This window comes from Microcaecilia unicolor, chromosome 7, assembly GCF_901765095.1.
Source record: "Microcaecilia unicolor chromosome 7, aMicUni1.1, whole genome shotgun sequence".
NCBI classification, from domain to species: domain Eukaryota; kingdom Metazoa; phylum Chordata; class Amphibia; order Gymnophiona; family Siphonopidae; genus Microcaecilia; species Microcaecilia unicolor.
This window is the reverse complement of record NC_044037.1, coordinates 129,170,699-129,195,525: the sequence shown is the minus strand read 5'-3', so window position 1 is coordinate 129,195,525 and position 24,827 is coordinate 129,170,699. Positions and strand designations below refer to the sequence as shown.

The following is a 24,827-nucleotide window of genomic DNA, read 5'->3' as shown; positions in this document are numbered from 1 at the left end:
TTAATGCACAAAAAATTAGCACTTACATGCATAAGATACCTAAGCACTACTCTAGAAAACAGTGGTTCTCAGCCCAGTTCTCAGGGCACAACCAGCTAGACGGGTTCTCAGGATACCTATCTCATGCATATTCATTGTGGATATCCTGAAAACCCGACTGACTGGGTGTGCCTCAATGAAGGAGGTTGAGAACCAATGCTATAAAGGTGTGCATACATGCTATAGTACATAACTACAAGGGGGCATAAACCTGGGTGAGAGATGGACAGAAGAAAATGGGCAGGGCTCTCACTTGTGCTTAATTTACAAAATACTATAAATTACACACATCTCTACTGCATGTAAGCGCCCAAAGTTACACAAGGTCTATGGCTGATGTAACTAATGGGTGGATAAATGTTAGGTTGCCAATACTGGATTACGCTAGTATTCTATATAGTTACATGGGTGCATAGGAGGGACATTTTTGATATGAAGTCTAAGTTGGACTTTGGACATTTTGCGCTAAAGGTCGAAAATCCAAATAGAAAACATGACCCTTTTCAAAACTGCAAAATGGCTATCATTCTTTTTCAAAAGTACCATTTGTAACAAGGTTTTGTGCTCTATGCGTTTATCTTTTCAGGCCACAGTGTTCATTCATTTATAAAGCTTTAAAAATTGTCCTATCTGCTGTGTGCTATACCTACCACACAGTACATATGTAATGTGCTGTGTGACTCATGTGCCATCTCCATTTTGTTGTACATCATATACGACATATGCAGTAAACACTAGTCTGAATCACTCCATAGCATTCAACACTGACCTCAGGTCCAGGGGGGCCTTGTTCACCTCGGTATCCCTTAGGTCCAGAAGGCCCAAGATCACCCTACAAATGAAAAAAAAAAGAAAAACAATGTATTTAAGTTTGAAATTTTTACATGTGTACTGCCTCTCCGATGAAGTTTGCTATCTCAAAGTCTATTTTGCAGACTAGAAGCACTTTATCAGTGTAGCTAAAAAGTCCACACTAGCTTTCACAACACATATTTTTAGCCACAGTAAATCAAAAGACATGTGAAACAGCTGATATACACGTGGAGAGTCATTTTATAACAGGTCACCTAGGCAGGGAAAGAACACAGGGCATACATTGCACTTATTTTATAAAGGCAACATGGCCTACTAAAAAAGCTCCCATGCAGTTAACCTGCTACAAGGCAGAAGTAACTTTGTATATGCATGTGGCAGCAGGAATTGGCATGTATGCATGCATTTCATAAAATACACACATAACAGCCAAATCACTCCCATTCCACCTTTTCTCCACTCCCAGGAATTCCTATATATGTATTGTATAAAAGTAAATGTTGTTTTTCTGAGTGCCTGCATTTGTGTGTGTATATACTGGGGCACTTTTATATGCACCTACCTGTGCATGTAAAATGCTGTTCTATATGATCAAGTCACCTACAAAATTTCCCCCTTTATTTTCTCAAAAGTGTATGTACGATTTTACTCCAATCAACAGCCCACATAAAGGAAGTGGAAATGTACTCAGGTACTTTTAGGAGTCCTTTTACTAAAGCTAAGTGTGAGCTAACAGAGATTAGTGTATGGTAAATGCCACATGGTCCATGGGTATAAAATAAGATGTGCAGCATTTAGCGTATGCTAATGTCTATTAGAACACGCTAAGCATTAGTAAAAGGGCCCTTTAGCATGCATACATTGTAGGCAATATTCAAAGATAAACTACCTGTTTTGTTTCAGTTGTTAAAAGGTTCCAGCATACATTGACAGCATCATAGGCTATTCAGAATGCACCTTTGAAGGTCTGAGTATTTCTCTCAATTGTGCTGTGTCTGTTTTTCATAAACAGATGCCTAGCTACCATGGAATGCATTACCAGGTCATATCCGATTTTGTTCATCCATACAGCAATTTAGGAAAGTGCTTAAAAACTCTTTTGTATTTGCAACCTATTCCTAGCTCCTGAGTTTTAATATGGCAGCTTATTAGTTTGATTTTTTTTTAATATAATTTGTTGAGGAACAATATTTTGTTTTTGTTTTTTTGAATGTTTCTATATGTTTTATTATGAAAGCCACCTAGGGATAGGGAAGGTATACATTTTTTAAATAAAATAAATAAACAATTGTCTAGCTGTTAGGTATTATTAGGAAGGGAATGGAAAACAAAAATGAGGCCATTTTAATGCCTTTGTATCGCTCCATGGTGCGACTGCACCTCAAATACTGTGTTCAATTCTGGTCACCTTATCTTAAAAAAGATGTGGTGGAGCATTTTCGAAAGGGACGTCCACATTTCAATTTGGACGTCCTTGCAAAATGTCACATTCCAGGGGCAAGAAAACCGGTATTTTCAAAACATGATGGACGTCCACCTTTCATTTCGAAAATACCGTCAGGGACATCCAAATCCTTAAATTTGGTCGTCCTTAGAGATGGACGTTTCTGATTTTCAGTGATTTTCGAAACCAAAGACGTCCATGTCAGAAACAACCAAATGCAAGCCATTTGGTCGTGGGAGGAGGCAGCATTTGTAGTGCACTGGTCCCCCTGACATGCCAGGACACCAACCGGGCACCCTAGGGGGCACTGCAGTGGACTTCATAAATTGCTGCCAGGTACATAGGTCCCTTACCTTGTGTGCTGAGCCCCACAACCCCCCCCCCCCCAAAAAAAAAAACCCACTACCCACAACTGTACACCACTACCATAGCCCTTACGGGTGAAGGGAGGCACCTAGATGTGGGTGCAGTGGGTTTGTGGTGGGCTCACTGTTTCCTCCACAAATGTAACAGGTGGGGGGAGGGGATGGTGCTGGGTCCGCCTGTCTGAAGTGCACTCACCCACTAAAACTGCTCCAGGGACCTGCATACTGCTGTCACGGACCTGAGTATGACATCTGAGACCGGCATAGAGGCTGGCACAACATATTATTAAAGATGTTTTTTGAGGGTGGGAGGGGGTTAGTAACCACTGGGGGAGTAACGGGAGGTCATCCCCGATTCTGTCTGGTGGTCATCTGGTCAGTTCGGGTACCTTTTTGTGCCTTAGTCGTAAGAAAAACAGGTCCAGGTGAAAACATCCAAGTGTTCGTCAGGAACGTCCTTCGTTTTTTCCTTTATGGATCAATGATGTCCAAATGTTAGGCACGCCCAAGTCTCGCCTTTGCTATGCCTCCAACACTCCCCCTTGAACTTTGGCTGTCCCTGCAATGGAGCGCAATTGGGGACATCCAAAATTGGCTTTCAATTATACCGATTTGGACGTTTCTGAGAGAAGAACGTCCATCTTCCGGTTTATGTCAAAAGATGGGCGTCCTTCTCTATCGGAAATGAGCCCAATAGTGAAATTAGAAAAGGTACAGAGGGCGACGAAAATGATAAAGGGGATGGGATGATTTCCCTATGAGGAAAGGCTAAGGGTCCCTTTGACTAAGTCGTGGTAAAAAGTGGCCTGCAGCAGTGTAGGCACAAGTATTAGGCGCGCACCGGGCCAGTTTTTACTGCGTCTGCAAAAAAGTTTTTTTTTTAATGTGATGGGAAAAGGGCATGCGGTAAAACTGAAACCAGTGCACATGTAAAATCGACCTGAGCCCTTAACGCCACTCATTGATCTAACAGTAAGGGCTCAAGTGCTACACGAACAGCGACCGGTCGGCATACGCCAACTGCCGATTACCGCCGGAAATGGCATGCGCAACAGGAAATAAATAAATAATTCATCCAGGCATTATGGGCATGTGCCAAATCTGAAATTACCACCAGGGGGGCATGCTGGCCTGGTGGTAGTCTCATTTGGGCATGTGGTGCACGTGCATAGAGCCTACCGTGGCTTAGTAAAAAGGCCTCTAAAGTGGCTAGGGCTCTTCAGCTTGGAGAAAAGATGGCTGAGAGGAGATATAATAGAGGTTTATAAAATAATGAGTGGGAGTGGAACGGGTAGAATTGAATCGCTTGTTTACTCTTTCCAAAAATACTAGGATTATGGAGCATGCAATAAAGCTACAAAGTCGTAAATTTAAAATGAATCGGAGAAAAATTTTCTTCACTTAGCGTGTAATTAAACTCTGGAATTCAATGACAGAGAATATAGTAAAAGCAGTTAGCTTAGTAGGGTTTAAAAAAGGTTTGGCTGGCTTCCTAAAGGAAAAGTCCATAGACCATTATTAAAATGGACTTGGGGAAAATCCATTGCTTATTTCTAGGATAAGCAGCATAAAATGTATTGTACGTTTTGGAATCTTGCCAGGTACTTGTGACCTGGATTGGCCACTGTTGGAAACAGGATGCTGGGCTGGATGGACCTTCGGTCTGTCCCAGTATGGCAATACTTATGTACTTATTCTTCCCAGGAAATCATCTTTATAGAATAATCAATGAAACATTCATTTAAAAATCTTTAAAGAACTGCATGAAAGTAATTATTTTAGCTCATTATAAATACATACTGTATTAAGTTCAGATGATTTCCTCAGCATGCCACCTTTTTTCTTCTTGCAGAGATTCTTTAGGCCTCCTTTTACAAAGCTGCACTAGCAGTTGCTGGTGTGGTAATGCTGACACAGCCCATTTACTCTGAATGGGCTGTTCTGGCATTCCAATGCGGCTTTGTAAAAGGGGCCCTTAGACATTATTTTCAGCTCTTCTCTTCCTATACTACAACTGCTATGAGTTCCATATAAATAAAAGGGTTTGTCCAGCTAAATTTGGAGTTAGCCAAAGAGACCTCAGTGACTTAAATTCCCTCCTTCCTCCTCCCCAAATCAGCAGAATACATGTTATCTAATGTTGGGTAATTTCCAGGAAATCGTTTCATTTTGTCCACCACACCACTGACATTCAATTTTGGCTGGCGAAAAAACACAACTAAAGTTAACCAAATAACTTTGACCAGTTAACTTTAAATAAGATGTTCAGCACAACCTATCAGCCTGTATGGGTTTATATATTTTTATGAAATTTATAAGAATTTTCTATTTACAATTTTAAGAAAACAATATTCACAAACACTATGTTGCACAGCATAGTTTATCTATATGTTATTTTAGTATCAACATTTTTGCAGCAACTATGAACATGTGAGTCTGTGAAATCTTTTCTGTTCAAATACTGTTCTGCAAGGTGCAGCAGAATCTTTGTTTTATCAACTTTTTGTGAAAGGAGATTTGTGTTTGTGAAAACATATTGGGGTTGATAATCGTGGAGGGGCTTTTTCGAACGGGGACGACCATCTCTAAGGGCACCCGTGTGTAAGGATGGAGCCGCGAAGGGGCGGAAAAACCCGCATTATCAAAACAAGATGGGCGTCCATCTTTCATACGGTCAGGGACGCCCAAATCTCAACATTTAGGTCAACCTCAGAGATGGTCGACCTAAATGTTGAGATCGTCGACCTTAGAGATGGTCGTCCCCAGTTTTCGGTGATAATGGAAACCGAGGACGCCCATCTCAAAACGACCAAATCCAACTCATTTGGTCATGGGAGGAACCAGCATTCGTAGTGCACTGGTCCCCCTGACATGCCAGGACACCAACCGGGCACCCTAGGGGGCACCGCAGTGGACTTCAGAAATTGCTCCCAGGTACACAGTACTACTACTACTATTTAGCATTTCTATAGCGCTACAAGGCGTACGTAGCACTGCAAAAACATAGAAGAAAGACAGTCCCTGCTCAAAGAGCTTACAATCTAATACACAAAAAATAAAGTAAGCAAATCAAATCAATTAATATGTACAGGAAGGAGGAGAGGAGGGTAGGTGGAGGTGAGTGGTTACAAGTGGTTACGAGTCAAAAGCAATGTTAAAGAGTGGGCTTTCAGTCTAGATTTAAAGGTGGCCAAGGATGGGGCAATACGTAGGGGCTCAGGAAGTTTATTCCAGGCGTAGGGTGTAGCGAGACAGAAGGTGCAAAGTCTGGAGTTGGCAGTAGTGGAGAAGGGAACAGATAAGAAGGATTTATCCATGGAGCGGAGTGCACGGGAAGGGGTGTAGGGAAGGACGAGTGTGGAGAGATACTGGGGAGCAGCAGAGTGAGTACATTTATAGGTTAGTAGAAGTTTGAACAGGATGCGAAAACGGATAGGGAGCCAGTGCAGCGACTTGAGGAGAGGGGTAGTATGAGTAAAGTGACCCTGGCGAAAGACGAGACGGGCAGCAGAGTTTTGAACCGATTGGAGAGGGGAGAGGTGACTAAGAGGCTTATTTTCAAAGCACTTAGCCTCCCAAAGTTCCATAGAAACCTATGGAACTTAGCCTCCCAAAGTGCTTTGAAAATATGCCTCTAAGTGGGAGGCCAGCAAGAAGCAGATTGCAGTAGTCTAAACGAGAGGTGACAAGGGTGTGGATGAGGGTTTTGGTAGAGTGCTCGGAAAGAAAGGGGCGGATTTTACGGAAGTTGTAAAGAAAGAAACGACAGGTCTTGCCGATCTGCTGGATATGAGCAGAGAAGGAGAGAGAAGAGTCAAAGATGACCCCAAGGTTTCGAGCTGAGGAGACAGGGAGAATGAGAGAGCCATCAACAGAAATAGAAAATGGGGGGAGTGGGGAGGTGGGTTTGGGGGGAAAAATGAGAAGCTCGGTTTTGGTCATGTTTAATTTCAGGTGGCGTTGAGACATCCAGACAGCAATGTCAGACAAGCACGCTGAAACTTTGGTTTGGATGCAAGGTGAGATATCAGGGGTAGAAAGGTAGATTTGGGAATCATCTGCATAGAGATGGTAGGAAAAGCCATGGGATGAGATTAATGAACCAAGGGAAGAAGTGTAGATAGAAAAGAGGAGGGGACCAAGAACAGAACATAGTACTACTACTGCTACTACTTAACATTTCTAAAGCGCTACTAGGGTTACGCAGCGCTGTACAGTTTAACATAGAAGGACAGTCCCTGCTCAAGGAGCTTACAATCTAAAGGACAAATGTACAGTCACTCAAATAGGGACATAGCCCCCTTACCTTGTGTGCTGAGCCCCCCAAACCCCCCACAACCCACAACTGTACACCACTACCATAGCCCTTAGGGATGAAGGGGAGCACCTACATGCGAGTACAGTGGGTTTCGGGTGGGTTTTGAAGGGCTCACATTTACTACCACAAGTGTAACAGGTAGGGGGGATGGGCCTGGGTCCGCTTGCCTGAAGTGTACTGCACCCACTAAAAACTGCTCCAGGGACCTGCATACTGCTGTGATGGAGCTGGGTATGACATTTGAGGCTGGCATAGAGGCTGGCAAAAAATATATATTTTTTTTTAGGTGGGAGGGGTTTGGTGACCACTGGGGGAGTAAAAAGGGAGGTCATACCCGATTCCCTCCAGTGGTCATCTGGTCAGTTCAGGCACCTTTTCGAGGCTTGGTCGTAAAAAAAAATGGACCAAGTAAAGTTGGCCAAATGCTCGTCAGGGACGCCCTTCTTTTTTCCATTATCAGCCGAGGATGCCCATCTCTTAATCACGCCCCAGTCCCACCTTTAGTACGGTGCTGACACACACCCGTGAACTTTGGTCGTCCCCGCGACGAAAAGCAGTTGAGGGTGCCCAAAATCGGCTTTCGAGTATGCCGATTTGGGCAACCCTGAGAGAAGGAAGCCCATCTCCCGATTTGTGTCGGAAGATGAGCGCCCTTCTCTTTCAAAAGTTCCCCTGCTAGTAACATAGTAAATGACGTCAGATAAAGACCTGTATGGTCCATCCAGTCTGCCCAACAAGATACTTTATGTGTATACCCAAGTTTGATTTGTCCCTGCCTTTCTCAGGTCACAGACCATAGAAGCCTGCCCAGCACTGTTCTTGTACTAAGTTCTGAAGCTAACGTTGAAGCCCCTTAAAATTTACACTCCAGCCCATCCCTATATATTCAGTCACAATAAGGGCATAGACCGTAGAAGTCTGCCCGGCTCCCGTTTTGTTTCCCAATTACCAGCGTCACCACCCAATCTCCCCTTAGATTCCGTGGATCCATTCCTTCTAAACAGGATTCCTTTGTGTTTATCCCACGCATGTTTGAATTCCATTACCGTTTTCATCTCCACTACCTCCTGCGGGAGGACATTCCACATATCCACCACCGTCTCCTTGAAAAAATACTTCCTGACATTAACCTGAGTCTGCCCCCCTTCAACCTCAATTCATGTCCTCTAGTTCTACCGCCTTCCCGTCTCCGAAAAAGGTTCGTTTGCGGATTAATACCTTTCAAATATTTGAAAATCTGTATCATGTCACCCCTGTTTCTCCTTTCCTCCAAGGTATACATGTTCAGGTCAGCAAGTCTCTCCTTGTATGGTTTGCAACACAAATCCCATACCATTTTTGTAGCTTTTCTTTGCACCGCTTCCAGTCTTTTTACATCTTTAGCAAGATACAGACTCCAAAATTGAACACAACAAGTGGGCCCCCCCCCCCCCATGGCTTGTATAGGGGCATCAACACCTCCTTTCTTCTGCTGATTATGCCCCTCTCTATGCAGCCTAGCATCCTTCTGGCCACGGCCATCGCCTTGTCGCATTGCTTCTTCACCTTCAGATCCTCAGACACCAACACCCCAAGGTCTCTCTCCTGAGTCAAGCCTAGTAATTTCTCCCCTCCTATTTGGTATCTCTCTTTGGGGTTTCTGCACCCCAAGAGCATCACTCTACACTTCTTGGCATTACATTTTAACTGTAAGCTTTTGGTACTCTTTTTTTATATTTTTATATTGTAGTGCTCAGTATGTGTTGCTGTGCCTTATACCATTGGTCATGGTAACTGCTAACAGCGCACCAACTTCAAACATCACCGCACTGGGCCTGCCTATCCTCCTTAGTACATGGTCATAATGCTTCAGTTCTTAATGTAAATTGTACAAACATTAAAAGTGTAAATCGTGTCTTTCCACTTATCTAATGTTTGTTCAAAGCAAGTCTCTTGTGGTGCTGTGTTGTCTGCAGCCGTGACTCTCTTCCACCAGTGTAAGTGCTCTTTTCTTATTAAAAACAATTCTGAAAGTAGGATGTCTTTCCCAACGTGAGACTATGTTTTGCCATTACGGCGTCTTCAGGGGAATGTATATTCCAGTCTCTAAATTGAAAAAACCAGCATAATATTGAGTTCAAAATCGTATACATGACTATTGTTAAAAGCTATTGTATGTTCATTACCTTCTTAACTGTTCTCTCTAGATTCAATTATTGGCTCGCAAGGAGGCTGAATCGCTGCAAGCCCTTCCCTGTAGTCAAACATCACCACAATGGGCCTGCCTATCTTCCTTAGTACATGGTCATAACACTTCAGTTCTTTTTTTTTTTAATCTTTTATTTATTCTTTTAAACATTTTACAAGCTTTTATACTTGAGCAAGAAAGACAGATTAATTGACTTACAAAGAAAATTTCTTACAAGAAATTAAAAGAAAAAACATCTTATCTTAGAGCACCATAACGGGGGGAGTATGCCGATAACTCAGGAGAAGAGATTACAAAAAATAGCAAATAATAAAGTAAGGCTTAACGGATATTACCACTGTAAATCTTCATTACTTTCCCTAGGTTTAATACAGGTTGGCTTCAAACAGCTTTCATAATATTTTTTTGTGCAATAAATTGTTTTAAGTGGTCCGGTACAAAGAAAACATATTTTACATCCATATATTTTATAATGCATTTACACGGATAGTTTAAATTAAAAGAGGCCCCCAATGTCAAAACAGCAGGTCGTAACAGCAAAAATTCCTTTCTTTTTTTTTGTGTAACTTTAGTGACGTCTGGGAAAACCCAGATTTTTCCCCCATAAAAAGGGTTTTGCAAATTTCTTAGAGCCAGTTTTCTCACCAGCTCCAAGTCCTGTTGGAACACAAATGATACCAAAAGGGTTTGCCTATCAGTTATAGAGGTCAAAGAGGTTTCCAAGAGTTCTGAAACATTTAAGTCACTCTGCGGAATCTGTGGCTCATCGTTTGTTCTTTTTGATGGTAAATAATAAATTTTATTCAAAGGTGGAATATTATCAGAGGCAAACTTTAAGTTTTCCACCAGATATCTTTTAAATATATCCATAGGTGAATACACTAATATCCTAGGAAAATTTAAGAATCGAAGATTCAATCTTCGGTTGAAGTTTTCAAAGTATTCAAGCCTGTTGTGAATTAGTGTATTGTCCTGTATCAGCTTAACAGTTGTTCCTTTCATTTTGGTGGAATCAATATTCAAAAGATTTATTTGCTCATTGACCTCAGTTTTCATTGTAGTAAATGCAGTATTTAAATTCTGTACCTTTTCAGTCAGTAAGTCAATCTTGCTGGTTGAAGTCCTCATCGTATTATTCAAACGCTGGAGTACCTCCCATATCGTCTCCAGCGTTACCTTTGCATTCGAGGCCTTAGATGTTGTTGGTCTCTCCTGTAGAGCAATTATGCCCTCTGGCTCCGATGGTAGGGAAGCCCCGGCAAATAGACCGACTTTCTGGCCCAACGGTGGAGCGCTTACTCCGACTTCCGGTGTCGGCGATCCTCCCTCGAAGTCGAGCGTCGCCGGTTGCAAAGGTGGGCAAAGAGTTGGAGGAGACAACGACGTGTCTATACCCAAGATTTTGGCGTCGCCTACCGCCGTAATATCAGCAGGACCTCCAATCTGCTGAACAGTGGAATGTTGCATGAGGAACTGGTCAAGCTTCTGCTGGGCGGGCGTTGATGTTAGCGCCGACTGGGCCGCCGGTCTAACGGTCCCCTTTCTCTTGGTGTGCGGCATCGTACAGGTATAAAGAAGGAAAAAATCTTTAAAAGGAAAAACCCCAAGAGTAATTTCAATCTCCAGCAGCGTTGAACTAGTCACCGATGCAGACAGATGGTACTGCCGCCATCTTGCTCCGCCCCCTGTCTACACACTTCAGTTCTTAATGTAAATTGTACATTATTGCACTACACCAGCTGTTACCCCATGGCCTTGAAAATGGGATCCCCGTTGGACACTCAACGTGTAATTAAACTCTGGAATTCGTTGCCAGAGAATGTGGTAAAGGTGGTTAGCTTAGCGGAGTTTAAAAAAGGTTTGAACGGCTTCCTAAAGGAAAAGTCCACAGACCGTTATTAAATGGACTTGGGGAAAATCCACTATTTCTGGGATAAGCAGTATAAAATGTTTTGTACTTTTTGGGATCTTGCCAGGTATTTGTGATCTGGATTGGCCACTGTTGGAAACAGGATGCTGGGCTTGATGGACCTTTGGTCTTTCCCAGTATGGCAATACTTATGTACTTATGTATGGCAATTCCTGTGAGTTAAGCATTTATGCAGTGATCAAAATACCTTTAAACAACAAGTACATCAAATGATAAACAAATTTAAATGACGTGGTTACCCCTCCAGGGTTATAAGAAAAGTATACCAGAGGGCACAGAACGCACATAGACAGTGGTTGCTAGCTCCTCAATTAAAAGATAAGCATCCCCAAAGCAACATTCCATGTGTTCTCCCTTATTCCAACTATGGACAAGAAGTGACAAAGATCCTCTACAAACACTGACCTATACTGCGTTTACATCCTCAACTTATGAATAAACTGCAGATATCACTGAAAAGAGCCAAAAATATGGGCGAACTGCTATCCGTTTTTTGAGATACTGGATCTGCAGGTGTGGCCAACGATGAAGGTCACAAATGGTGTTTGAATTGTATCTACTACTCTTATGCCATGGAGACAAATAATGTCATCAATCCTAAAACCGGCAAGCGATATTTCTTATGGGGCCACACAGACTGTAATTCCACCCAAGTTATATATGGGATACAATGCCCCTGCTCTAAATGGTACATTGGCCAAACCAAGCGCAAAGTTAAGCAGCGCATAGGGGAACACATTAGTAATCTATGGGTCAACAAGAGAGAAGTTCCGCTGGTAGAACACTGGGGACAACAACAGCACTCAATAGCAGACTTAAAATATGTGGTTTTGACTCGGGTGAACTTGCGCTGGGGGGGGGGGGGGTGATATATCAGCCGTTTTAGCAAGCATTGAACAGAGATTCATTTTTCAATGGGGCACAGTTCAGCCCCAAGGCCTCAATAAAGAAATAGAGTGGTTGCTTTAAGATAAGGGAGTAGCCTGAATTCTCACAGCTGGTGGATTAGTATAAAAGGTTGACGTTCAGGCAGCATGCGCTTTTGCTCTGACTACAGGGAAAGGCTTGTAGTGATTCAGCCTCCTTGCGAGCCAATAATTGAATCTAGAGAGAACAGTTAAGAAGGTAATGAGCATACAATAGCTTTTAACAATAGTGAGTCTGTACCTGTCCATATAAGTAAAACATCATCAATGAAACGCTTCCAACTGATGACATATTTTGCATATCGAGACGGGAATATGTACTGATTCTCATATTCTGCCATGTACAGGCAGGCTATGGTCAGGGCAACCATGGCGCCCATGTGACTGAGAGAAATATGATGAATAACTTAAGAATGTAAGTAAATTTGAAATCAATGTATTAGCAGATAAGCTTTACATAGGATAAGTGAAACAAACAGAGCTGTTATTGTGTTATAACTTACAGCTAACGCCACTGTGGTTATACAAACAATGAAAGATTCTTGTTGGAATGCCGTTGAACTACAATGATTTATAAACAGCTCCTGAAGACGCCAAAGGCGAAACATAGCACTGTGTAGAACTGCAAGAATATTTATATATAGACCATCGAGATCAAAATTCAGGAAATTATTTACAAGTGTTTGAATTCATCATGTTTGGATTACAAAAATAATATCGAACTGATATATCACAACACACGGGATCTTCCTTCTTTTCTTCGTTTCTTCAATTCAAAGGACTCTTGATGATAAAACAGTGGGGTTACGATTTCAAAGGACATTGGCCTAAGTATTTGTAATAATACATACTAATACAATAACTAAAGCTTTGTGGTCAAGAATATATATGTATATGTGTTTGAATGGTACAATACATATAAGGTAGAAGCATTATAGCAATAAATAGATATTTGGAATAATAATCAATGTATAAATCTATTCTTATTATTTACATATATAATTTTTGAAGAATAGTACTCAATAATTGTCCCTCAGTTTGTCTTTAAGCAATAAATTATTAAGCTGAGCGTGGCTCCAGTGACATCCTTATCCCCTTGGCCATTTCCCTATTTGAGACCACCCTACTTCAAGCAGCCTTTTCTATAGCCTTTTTTTGCTGCTTTAATGGTAAGTGAATTCTTAAAAGACAGCTTGAAACTCTAAGGATGACTCTGAATTAATGCTGTTAGATATTTCCCTGACTCATTCCAGTATTTCACCGACAGCATTCCAAAATAATTTGGCGTGGGTGTGTGGGTCTCCTTAGCTGCAGTGCTCAGATGGATAACTTGCCGGATCATAATGCTAATGTATACAAGCCTATTAGACCCTAGGTGGCATCCAATTACTTATTCACCAAAATCTAAGTCTATTGAGCAGGTTCCAATTTTTAGTTATGTTTAAGCAGGCTTTGGGGCTTTGGAAACAGTGGGACTCAGAATTTAACATTAAGACATTCATTCATAGTAACATAGTAGATGACGGCAGAAAAAGACCTGCACGGTCCATCCAGTCTGCCCAACAAGATAACTCATATTTGCTGCTTTTTGTGTATACCCTACTTTGATTTGTACCTGTGCTCTTCAGGGCACAGACCGTATAAGTCTGCCCAGCACTATCCCCGCCTCCCAACCATATATTTTATAATGCATTTACACGGATAGTTTAAACCACCGGCTCCGGCACAGACCGCACAAGTCTGCCCAGCACCATCCCCACCTCCCAACCACCAGCCCCGCCTCCCAACCCCGGCTCCGGCACAGACCGTACAAGTCTGTCCAGCACTATCCCCGCCTCCCAACCACCAGTCCCGCTGCCCACCACCGGCCCTGGCACAGACCGTACAAGTCTGTCCAGCACTATCCCCGCCTCCCAACCACCAGCCCCGCCTCCCGATCCTGACTAAGCTCCTGAGGATCCATTCCTTCGGCACAGGATTCCTTTATGCTTATCCCACGCATGTTTGAATTCCGTTACCGTTTTCATTTCCACCACCTCCCGCGGGAGGGCATTGCAAGCATCCACTACTCTCTCCGTGAAAAAATACTTCCTGACATTTTTCTTGAGTCTGCCCCCCTTCAATCTCATTTCATGTCCTCTCGTTCTACCACCTTCCCATCTCCGGAAAAGGTTCGTTTGCGGATTAATACCTTTCAAATATTTGAACGTCTGTATCATATCATTCATTCCTTCAAAGCCAAGATGTTTTCTTATGCTGCTGCACCTGGTAAATAATGTATGCCATATAGTATAATGGCATTTGGCACTCTGAAGTATATATATCAAAAACTAGTAAACTAGTAAATGCACTCTTGCTATACACAGAGTGTATATCAAAAACTAGTAAACTAGTAAATGCACTCTTGCTATACACAGAGTGTATAGCAAGAGTGCATTTACTAGTTTACTAGTTTTTGATATATGTTAGTGCATTCTAGACAATTGAAGATATTTCCACTCTGAAGTATATGCAACATAAAAAATTTTATGGCACCCTGATTAATATGAGTCATTAATTTATGTTGCTCATCCCCCTCTTATAAGAAACAGAAAGATGTTATAACCAGTCTATGATATCAGCTATTCTTTCACTTCCTAGGTTAGGAACGCAGCAAGGCAGGAAGATGGAACTGTTTTTGAACCTGGAATTAATATATTTCCTGATATTGCTAGTGAGACACAAAAAGGAAACAATCCAGCTTATTTTCGAAAGAGATCGCCGGCCATCTTCCAACACAAATCGGGAGATGGCCGGCCATCTCCTGAACCCGGCCAAATCGGTATAATCGAAAGCCGATTTTGGCCAGCTTCAACTGTTTTCCGTCGCAGAGCCGGCCAAACTTCAAGGGGGCGTTCCGGCAGGGTACAGAAGGCGGGACGGGGCATGGTTACGAGATGGCCGGCTTCGCCCAATAATAGAAAAAAGATGGCCGGCTCTGACGAGCATTTCGCCGGCTTCACTTGGTCCATTTATTTTTACGACCAAGCCTCAAAAAAGTGCCCCAATTGACCAGATGGCCACCGGAGGGAATCGGGGATCACCTCCCCTTACTCCCCCAGTGGTTACCAACCCCTTCCCACCCAAAAAAAATGCCAGCCTGAAATGTCATACCCAGCTCCCTGACGGCAGTATGCAGGTACCTGGAGCAGTTTTTTGTGGGTACAGTGCATTTCAGGCAGGTGGACCCAGGCCCATCCCCCCCACCTGTTACACTTGTGGTGGTAAAAAGGGAGCCCTCCAACCCACCCCAAGCCCACTGTATCCACATGTAGGTGCCCCCCTTCACCCCTTAGGGCTATGATAGTGGTGTAGAGTTGTGGGGAGTGGGTTTTGGGGGGCATTTGGGGGGCTCAGCACCCAAGGTAAGGGAGCTATGCACCTGGGAGCAATTTTTATTTTTTTTCTAATTTTTAGAAGTGCCCCCTAGGGTGCCCGGTTGGTGTCCTGGCATGTGAGGGGGACCAGTGCACTACAAATGCTGGCTCCTCCCATGACCAAATACCTTGCATTTCGCGTGGTTTGAGATGGCCGGGCCCAATTTCCATTATGGCCGAAAACCGAAGCCGGCCATCTCTAAACCCAGCGATCTCAACATTTGACCTAAATGGTGAGATTTAGCCGGCCCCAACCGTATTATCGAAAGAAAAGATGTCCGGCCATCTTTTTTGATAATACGGTTGGCTCCGCCTCTTTGCGGAGCCGGCCCCGAAGATGGCCGTCGCCTTTCAATTATGCCCCTGAATATCTTTTATTACGTTCAGATGTCTTGCAGTTAGGAGCTCAATTCTTTTTAAAGTTTCTAAGTAAATGCATAATTAATTTTCCGTCAGTTAAATATATTTTCTTTGAACCTGCTCATTTGACTGCATTTCTGGCAATTGAAAGAATTGCTACCAAGGATGTTGGGGATGAGGTCTTACCTGTATCTTTTGGACTGATTTTGGCTTTCATTGAATATCAGGTTCCATTAGGAGGTCAGTTAGTTTGATTTTTTTTTTTTGTTATATTTGTACCCGGTGCTTTCCCACTCATGGCTGGCTCAATACTGCTTACATGGGGCCCAGAGTCACAAGGAGCTGCCTGTGCCTGAACTTGGAATTGAACTCAGTTCCCCCGGACCAAAGTCCACCACCCTAACCACTAGGCCACTCCTCCACTCTCCTTTATTAATCTCTCTTTTTCTTTAATCTTGGATCTGATTATAGTGGACTATACTTTTTATTTGATTTAATAACTTAATATACCACTTAATACAGTGAAGTTTTACATAGGGGTTTTCCTTTTTTTCCCTTTGAAATTGTAACTCTTGAGTTTTTCTTTTTTTTTTATTCTATATGTATGCTTTTTTTTCTGCATAAGGTGCTTATTCATTGCTTGGTATATATTTGAAATTGCATAAATAAAGAAAAAGAATTTGAGTTAAGAAACATAAAGACTTTGTGCTCACTGCATTGGTAGAGGGGTTATGCACTGGGAACATGTTTTGCTCTCTCTGATGGAGATGGAAATTGAGAATGTATGCCAAAAATTCCTTATTATATGCCTTGGAGGTAACAACTTTGGCTGTGTCCCATGATGAAAACTAGAAGAGAATATGAAGAATGTCTTGGGTTTTCTTATACATTCATTGCCTTCTATGACCATCTGTCAATCTGAGATTGGGAACAAAAAAGGAAGGCCTCTTGGGTACAATCACTTCTATCCCAGGCCGCATGATGCCAAAGCACTGGCAATATCTACTTGCAGTTAGTCCAAATGTCCCCCAGGATCAAACAGCCATGGGAGAGTGACAAAAGAACAATGGGCATCTATATCTTATATTCAAAAGTTGTACTTATCTGAAGTGCATGTGAGTAGCAGAAAGTCAAGTAATCCAAACTGCTATTTAAAAGATGATAATTATCTGAGCTGCTCATAAATAGTAAAACATGAAGCGATCCAAACCACGTAAGATTTACCGTTCACGTTGAGATCCTTTTATCAAGCTGGGGTAAAAAGGGCCCTGTGGTAGCCACGTTCCAGGGCCTTTTTTACAGCAGCAGGTAAAAAGCCCCTAAAAAAGACATGGCCATGTGTTAAGATTATTCTTACCACGTGGCCATATGGGGAGGGGGCACTTACCATCACCCACTGCGGGTTAGCGCCACAGTAGAAATTACAGAAATAGTGCATGCTCGAGGCAGAACTACCACCGATGGTCGTGTTGGGCCAGCAGTAGTTCCAGGATGCCACGTGGCAACCCTTTATTAAAAGGGCCCCTTAAAGAACAGTCCCAGTTAACTGTGAATCTTGCATGGGGCAATTCTATAAATGGATGCATTCTTTTAAGCACCTGGAGATAGATTCTATATATCATGCCTAAAAAAATCATCACTAAAAAAAAATGCCTAGGTGTATTCTATAAAGTACACCTAAATTTCAGTATGGTTTATAGAATACATTGATCACCCATCCTCGTGCCTAAATTTAGTCACAGGCAGTTACACCAAGTAAAAACTTGGCGTAAATGCCAAGGCTTAAATTAGGCACAGACTGGATGTATTGTATAACAACGCTCATAGATTTCAAAAATACTCATGACCCGCCCATTCCATGCCCATGGCCACACCCCCTTTTCAACTATGTGACTTAGAATTTACACACATCATGTTACAGAATACGTTTACCCTCCTGTTTACTAAACCGCGCTAGTAGCTGGTGATGCTGTAATGCCAACACAGCCCATTACTGTTATAGAATGCCAGCGTAACCCAGCATCACTGTGCCTACAATCTAGCACCAGCAGTAGTTACATTAGCCATAGACCCGCCATAATTGTGGGCACCTAAATATAGCAAGGGTACATATTTATTTATTTATTTATTTGTTTGTTTGTTTGCTACATTTGTATCCCACATTTTCCCACCTATTTGCAGGCTCAATGTGGCTTACATAGTACCGGAATGGCATTTACTGTTTCCGGTGTGAACAAATACATTGTGCTGTTGTGGTAAGATGAAGCTTATATGGCAAAGCCACAGAATAGTCGTGATGCGGAAGAGTAGTGTTGTGATCATACGTGCTTTGGCTTTCTTGTGTAGCCAAGGTCAGTCTTTTAAGTTGGATCAGGATGGTATGCCTGTTTGAACAGGGTGTTTCAGAAGTTTAGGTGGTCGTAGGTCATTTTCACTGCTTTTGGTAGCGCATTCCACAGTTGTGTGCTTATGTAGGAAAAGCTGGATGCATAAGTAGATTTGTATTTAAGACCTTTGCAGCTTGGGTAGTGTAGGTAGAGATATGATTGTGTTGAATTGGAGGCGTTTTTGTTTGGTAGGTCGATTAAGTCTATCATGTATCCTGGCGCTTCACCATAGAGAATTTTATGTACCATGGTGCAGATTTTAAAGGCAATGCATTCTTTGATTGGGAGCCAGTGTAGTTTCTCAGTTTTGCACTTTTGAATCGCGTTTTTCCAAATATGAGTCTAGCTGCCGTGTTTTGAGTGGTTTGAAGTTTCTTTAAGGTTTGTTCTTTGCATCCTGCATTGTTTACATTGCAGTAGTCTAGTTGGCTTATTATCATTGATTGTATCAGGTTGCGAAAGGTATCTCTCGGGAAGTATTGTTTCACGCATTTGAGCTTCCACATTGAGTGGAACATTTTCTTTGTGGTGGATTTTACTTGGCTCTCCAGTATTAGGTTGCGGTCTATTATGACGCCAAGGATTTTCAGGCTGTCTGAGATGGGGAGAGTGTGACCTGGGGTGTCGATGCTTGTGGGGTTGTCCATGCTGTGTTGGAATGAGAGGACAAGGCAGTGTGTTTTTTCTTTATTGAGTTTTAGTTGAAATGCATTGGCCCATGAATCCATGATATTCAGGCTTAGCTCGATTTTGTTGGCGATTTCTTGCAGTTTGGTTTTGTAAGGGATGTAAATTATTACATCGTCTGCGTAATTGGCTAGGGACTTGGCTAGTGGAATCATCATTAAGTTGAAGAGGGTCGGTGATAGCGGTGATCCTTGTGGTACTCCGCAGTTTGCTTTCCATGGTGATGATATGTTTGAGTTTGACTTTACTTGATATGATCTTGTGGTTAGGAAACCTTTAATCCAGCTGAGTATGTGTTATGAAACATTCTGGGGCGGATTTCAGTAGGTAGCTGGGACAGGTATCTAGTTTGCAGTGAGAGTTGGAGAACTTCCTGATAGTCTGGGTAACTGTTTCAGTGGTCAGGGGGGCAAACTTTTACCAGGTTCGGTCAGCTGGGTATTTACCAGGGGTTGGGTCCAGCTCATTGAGGAAGTTTTCGATGTCAGTGTTGCCTTGTGGTAGCATGTTGCGTAGGTTTATGATTTTTTCATTAAAATATTTGGCGAGTTTGTCTGCAGGTGGGATGTCTGTGTTCGTTGTAGTGACCATGTTGGTATCTAGGAGTTTATTCACGAGTTGGTGTAATTTTTTTCATGTCTTTGTGATTTATCCCTATTTTGGTTTTATAATATGATCTTTTGGTCCGTCTTATTGCGTATTTGTATTTTCTTAGTGCTTGTTCCCAAGCGTTGTGTGTAAGACCATCTTTTGTTTTATTCCATGCTCGTTCAAGTTTCCTGTATTGTGTTTTGAGTTTTTTCAGCTCTTCGTTGAACCATGGTATCGTGTTGTGTTTATGCGAGGTTCTTGTCTGTAAGGGTGCTATTTCATCTAATATTTTTTTGCATCTTTTGTCCCAGGCTGTGAGGTAGTGTACGGAGTCCGTTTGTGTTGTCCAGTCATTATTGTACATCATTTGCCAGAATATTTTCGTGTCTATTTGACCTCTTGTGCTGTAGGATGTGTGTTCTTGTGCTTGTTGTGGACCTTTCTTCCACCAGTGTAAGGACAAGTTTAGTTTGTAGTGGTTGGTCCAGGGTGTTTCTGCCCAGTTAATATCTGCTATTGTTAGGTTCAGGTCTGTAGAGAGTTTGTGTGATATGAGATCAAGTGTGTGCCCTTTGATGTGGGTCGCTTGCAGTTGTGGCCAGTTGAAATCCCATAAGTGGAGGAATTCTTTAAATTCTCATGCATTACTGGAGTTTGTGTCTTCAAGGTGCAGGTTGATGTCTCCTAATACTAGTATATTTGAGTTGGTTACACATATGTTTGAAAGGAAGTTCATGAAGTTTGTCTGGCTTTCGTTCCAGTTACAAGGAGGTCTGTAGAACAAGACACAATTCAAAAGATTGCATAAGGTTTTGTTATGAATTCTAATTGAGGCAATTTCGAGTTGAGGTGTTATGGACTCGGCAGTGGTTTCCGTGGTGAAGTGGGATCGGTAGATTAATGCTATGCCACCGCCTCTCTTTTCCTTTCTGGTCCAGTGTGTAATTTTATAGCCTGGTGGGCACAGGTCTAGAATTATGGGGTCTTTTTGGTCGTGGATCCAGGTTTCAGTGATAAAGAGTAGATCAAGGTTATCTGACGTGATCCAGTCAGTGAGTATTTCTGTTTTATTTAACGCGGATCTAGCATTTATGTAGCCCACTTGGATAGTTTGGAATGGATCTTTTGTATTAGATGTTGTGTGGACTTTTATTAGTTGTCGTGTCTTTGTTACGGTGGGCTTGTTGGGACCTTTCTTTCTTTTCTGCTGTGCTTGTCCGCATGTTAGAGTTCTTAGTTTGTTTGAGCTGTTGTTGGTGTGATGGGGTGAAGTGTATTTAGTTAGGCTTTGATAATTTTGTAGTATTGGTATGATGTTGCTTTCTGATAGAGGGGTGGTTTCCATTAGGTGGAGCAGTGTTAGGGAGTAGATTGATAGAAGTAGTTTTAGGGTATGCATGTTGTTTTCAGCTCTCACATGCTTGCACCCCTATGCAGTTATTCACTGTCCCCCAGATTTTACATAGTGTGACTTGAGTTGCGTGTGCAAATCAGGTCGTATTCTAATTAGTGCACACAATTTAATTATCTTAAGCCAATCAGTGCTGATAAATAGTAACATAGTAACATAGTAGATGACGGCAGAAAAAGACCTGCACGGTCCATCCAGTCTGCCCAACAAGATAACTCATATTTGCTGCTTTTTGTGTATACCCTACTTTGATTTGTACCTGTGCTCTTCAGGGCACAGACCGTATAAGTCTGCCCCGCACTATCCCCGCCTCCCAACCACCAGCCCCACCTCCCAACCACCGGCTCTGGCACAGACACAGACTGTATAAGTCTGCCCAGCACTATCCTCACCTCCCCAGCCCTGCCTCCCAACCCCGGCTCTGGCACAGACCGTATAAGTCTGCCCCGCACTATCCCCGCCTCCCAACCACCAGCCCCACCTCCCAACCACCGGCTCTGGCACAGACACAGACTGTATAAGTCTGCCCAGCACTATCCTCACCTCCCCAGCCCTGCCTCCCAACCCCGGCTCTGGCACAGACCGTACAAGTCTGCCCAGCCCTATTCCCCGCCCCCTCCAGCCAACAGCCCCGCCTCCCGATTACTTAACAAGTAATTATTGACACTAATTGGCATTAATTACATTTTACGTGCACAACTTTCTAAGCATATTCTGAAAAGTGATGCATGTAAATTCTAAGACGCAGATTTGAAAAGGTGCATGGCCATGGGTGTGGAATGAGTGACTCATGGGCATTTCTAAAAACAGGTGTATTCTGTAACAGCATGCATAGTTTTTAGAAACACCCATGACTTGTGTAAGTGAATACTTACCCACGAGTGTGCTAGCATTCTGTATATTTACATGCACAAGAGGCACATTATTGTGGGTGCCCAGTTATAAAATTGCCCTGTATATATTTTCTTTTTATAAATCAGTTTTACTGAACGCTCCTACACAAAGTTACACCTGTACTAATAGTAGCATAATCTTTTGGGCTACGCTTGCACAGATACACACTTATTTGATATATGTGCATCTCTCACAGCTCTACCCAACACCTTAGGAAATGCGTAGGCATATATTGAGAAAAAGTATGTGTTACATGCCAGTAGTACATAACTCTTATTATATGTCCCTGGGTAATGTTATGGCTATTTTTCCATGGTAAACATTGTTTCTGTGCAAAAAAAAGGAAAAAAATAGTCTTATAAAATTAGCCCCATTAAGCCAAGTAACACTTGAAACTTGCCAGGCAGGACTTGTTTCTAGTCTTTGGACTAATGTGTCACAGGCTGGTCATGAGCAACAGAATTTTCATCTCTGAAATGCCTTCTATGAGGAGGTCAGAACTGTGAAAGCTTAGCTACACAGAAAGGAGGATATTTTTAACTGGTTTGGGACAAGATCCATGGGATCCATGGGTGGCCCAGGGACATTCCCTTAAAATATGCACAGTGTTATAGAATTCAGGGTATCTGCGCCCAACTTGCACACAGGGATTTATATCCAGTTTCCATTGGTGTAACGCCTCACATCCAAAGTTGAGCACGAATCCCAGCACTATGCACTGTTCTATAAAGGATGCCAATCCTAGAATGCCCGTTATAAAATACTATTCAGCACTGAATTTTGAGCACCATTCATAATTGAAGAAATGGTTTGCAGCCCTGGAGGTACAAGAGCTGAAAATCTCAAGAACGAGAGGAAACAAAGCTCAACAATCCCAAAGCTGCTGGCCAATAAGAAGAAAAAGGTAGTTGAAGCTGGTGATTCTCTTCTGAGGGGTACTGAGGTGTCCATCTGCTGCCCAGACACTATGTCCAGGGAGGTGTGCTGTCTGCCTGGTGCCAAGATTTGGGATGTAGCAGAAAGTTTACTGAGACTCAAACCTACTAACCACTATCCTATGCTGCTCATCCATGTTGGTACAAATGATAATGCTAGGTATCCTGTTGAACATATCAAATGTGACTTCATGGCTCTGGGACAGAGGATGAAGCAGTTAGGTGCACAGGCGGTGTTCTCATCAATCCTTCCTGTTGAGGGTAAAGGCTAAATGAGGGAAGCTCGCATCCTGGAGCTGAACACGTGGCTGTGTGGTTGGTGGCAGTGGGAGCGCTTCAGTTTCCTTGACCATGGAATTATTTTCCAAGACCTACTCAGTAGAGATCGCGTACATCTATCAAAGAAGGGGCGAAGTGTGTTCTGTATCAGAATGGCTAATGTACTAATGAGGGCTTTAAACTAGATTCACTGGCAATGGGTGAGAAAAACCACAAAGCCAATAACAACTCTCAGGATTGTAGGATATCTAATACTTTTATAGAAATGGGAAAAAAGAGCAATATCTAGAGAGCTTTGTATACCAATGCCCATACTATGGGACACACATTTCTAGATCATGCTAACAGGAATGGATGTTCAGTAGACCAGGACCAATTTTCAGAAGACTATGTTCATGAGGAGCTAGCTAAACTAAAAATAGATAAAGCAATGGGGCCTGATGGGATACATCCGAGGGTACTCAAATAACTCAGGGAAGTTTTGCTGATCCATTGACTGACCTCGTCAATGTTTCCTTAGAGTGGTCCCAGAGGACAGGAGAAGAGCAGACGTGGTCCTTCTGCACAAGAGTGGCAGTAAGGAGCAGGTTGGCAATTACAGACCTATTAATCTGACCTCAGTGGTCAGTAAACTAATGAAAATGCTTCTAAAGTGGAGGATTGTGACATTTCTCAAATCGAATAGACTGCAGGTCCTGAGGCAGTATGGTTTCACTAGAGACAGGTCTTGTCAGACAAATCCGATTGACTATTTTAACTGGATGACCAAACAGTTAAATATGGGAGGGGCACCAGATGTAGTGTACTTGAGTTTTAGCAAAGCCTTTGACACGGTTCCGCACAGGTGACTAATAACACTAGAGAGCCAAGTTTCATCCTCAACAAAGAAAATGTTCCACTCAATGTGGAAACTCAAACGTGTGAAGCAATTCTTCCCGAGGTAAACATTTCGCAACCTGATACAATCAATGGTACTAAGCCACTTAGATTACTGCAATGGAATTTATGCGGGATGTAAAGAACATGGGAGGGGCACCAGATGTAGTGTACTTGAGTTTTAGCAAAGCCTTTGACACGGTTCTGCACAGGTGACTAATAACACTAGAGAGCCAAGTTTCATCCTCAACAAAGAAAATGTTCCATTCAATGTGGAAACTCAAACGTGTGAAGCAATTCTTCCCGAGGTAAACATTTCGCAACCTGATACAATCAATGGTACTAAGCCACTTAGATTACTGCAATGGAATTTATGCGGGATGTAAAGAACAAACCTTAAGAAATTTCAGACCGCTCAAAACACGGCAGAAAGGCTTATATTTGGTAAAACGCGATTTGAAAGCGCAAAACTACTCCGCAAAAAACTACACTGGCTCCCAATCAAAGAACACATCGCCTTCAAAATCTGCACACTGGTTCACAAAATCATCTACGGAGAAGCCCCGAGTTACATGACAGACTTGATCGACTTACCAATTAGAAATACATCCGAATCAACACAATCTTATCTAAATCTGCACTACTCAAGCTGCAAAGGACTTAAATACAAAACAACTTACGCATCTAGTTTTTTCTACATAAGCACACAACTGTGGAATGCATTACCAAAAGCCTTGAAAACGACGTAGGACCACCTAAACTACCGGAAATCACTAAAAACCAACCTGTTTAAAAAGGCATACCCTACCGATCCAACTTAAATGCCTAATCTCTGCAACACAACCAAACTAAAGCGCATAATGGACATAACACAACTCTTCCGTTCTCCAATTCCCTAATGTGGCTGTGCCACATGAACTTGATCTTACCACAACATCACCCTGTATTTGTTCACATCGGAGCCTGCA

General features: G+C 42.5%; 1 protein-coding gene across 1 annotated transcript in view; it reads right to left on the bottom strand.

The window, feature by feature from the left end:
* Positions 1-24,827, bottom strand: part of COL6A1 (collagen type VI alpha 1 chain) — a 422,434-nt gene that overhangs the window by 196,745 nt on the left and 200,862 nt on the right. Inside the window, 1 exon segment of the mRNA XM_030210386.1 lies at positions 809-871. Within this exon segment, the coding sequence (XP_030066246.1) occupies positions 809-871 (63 nt within the window).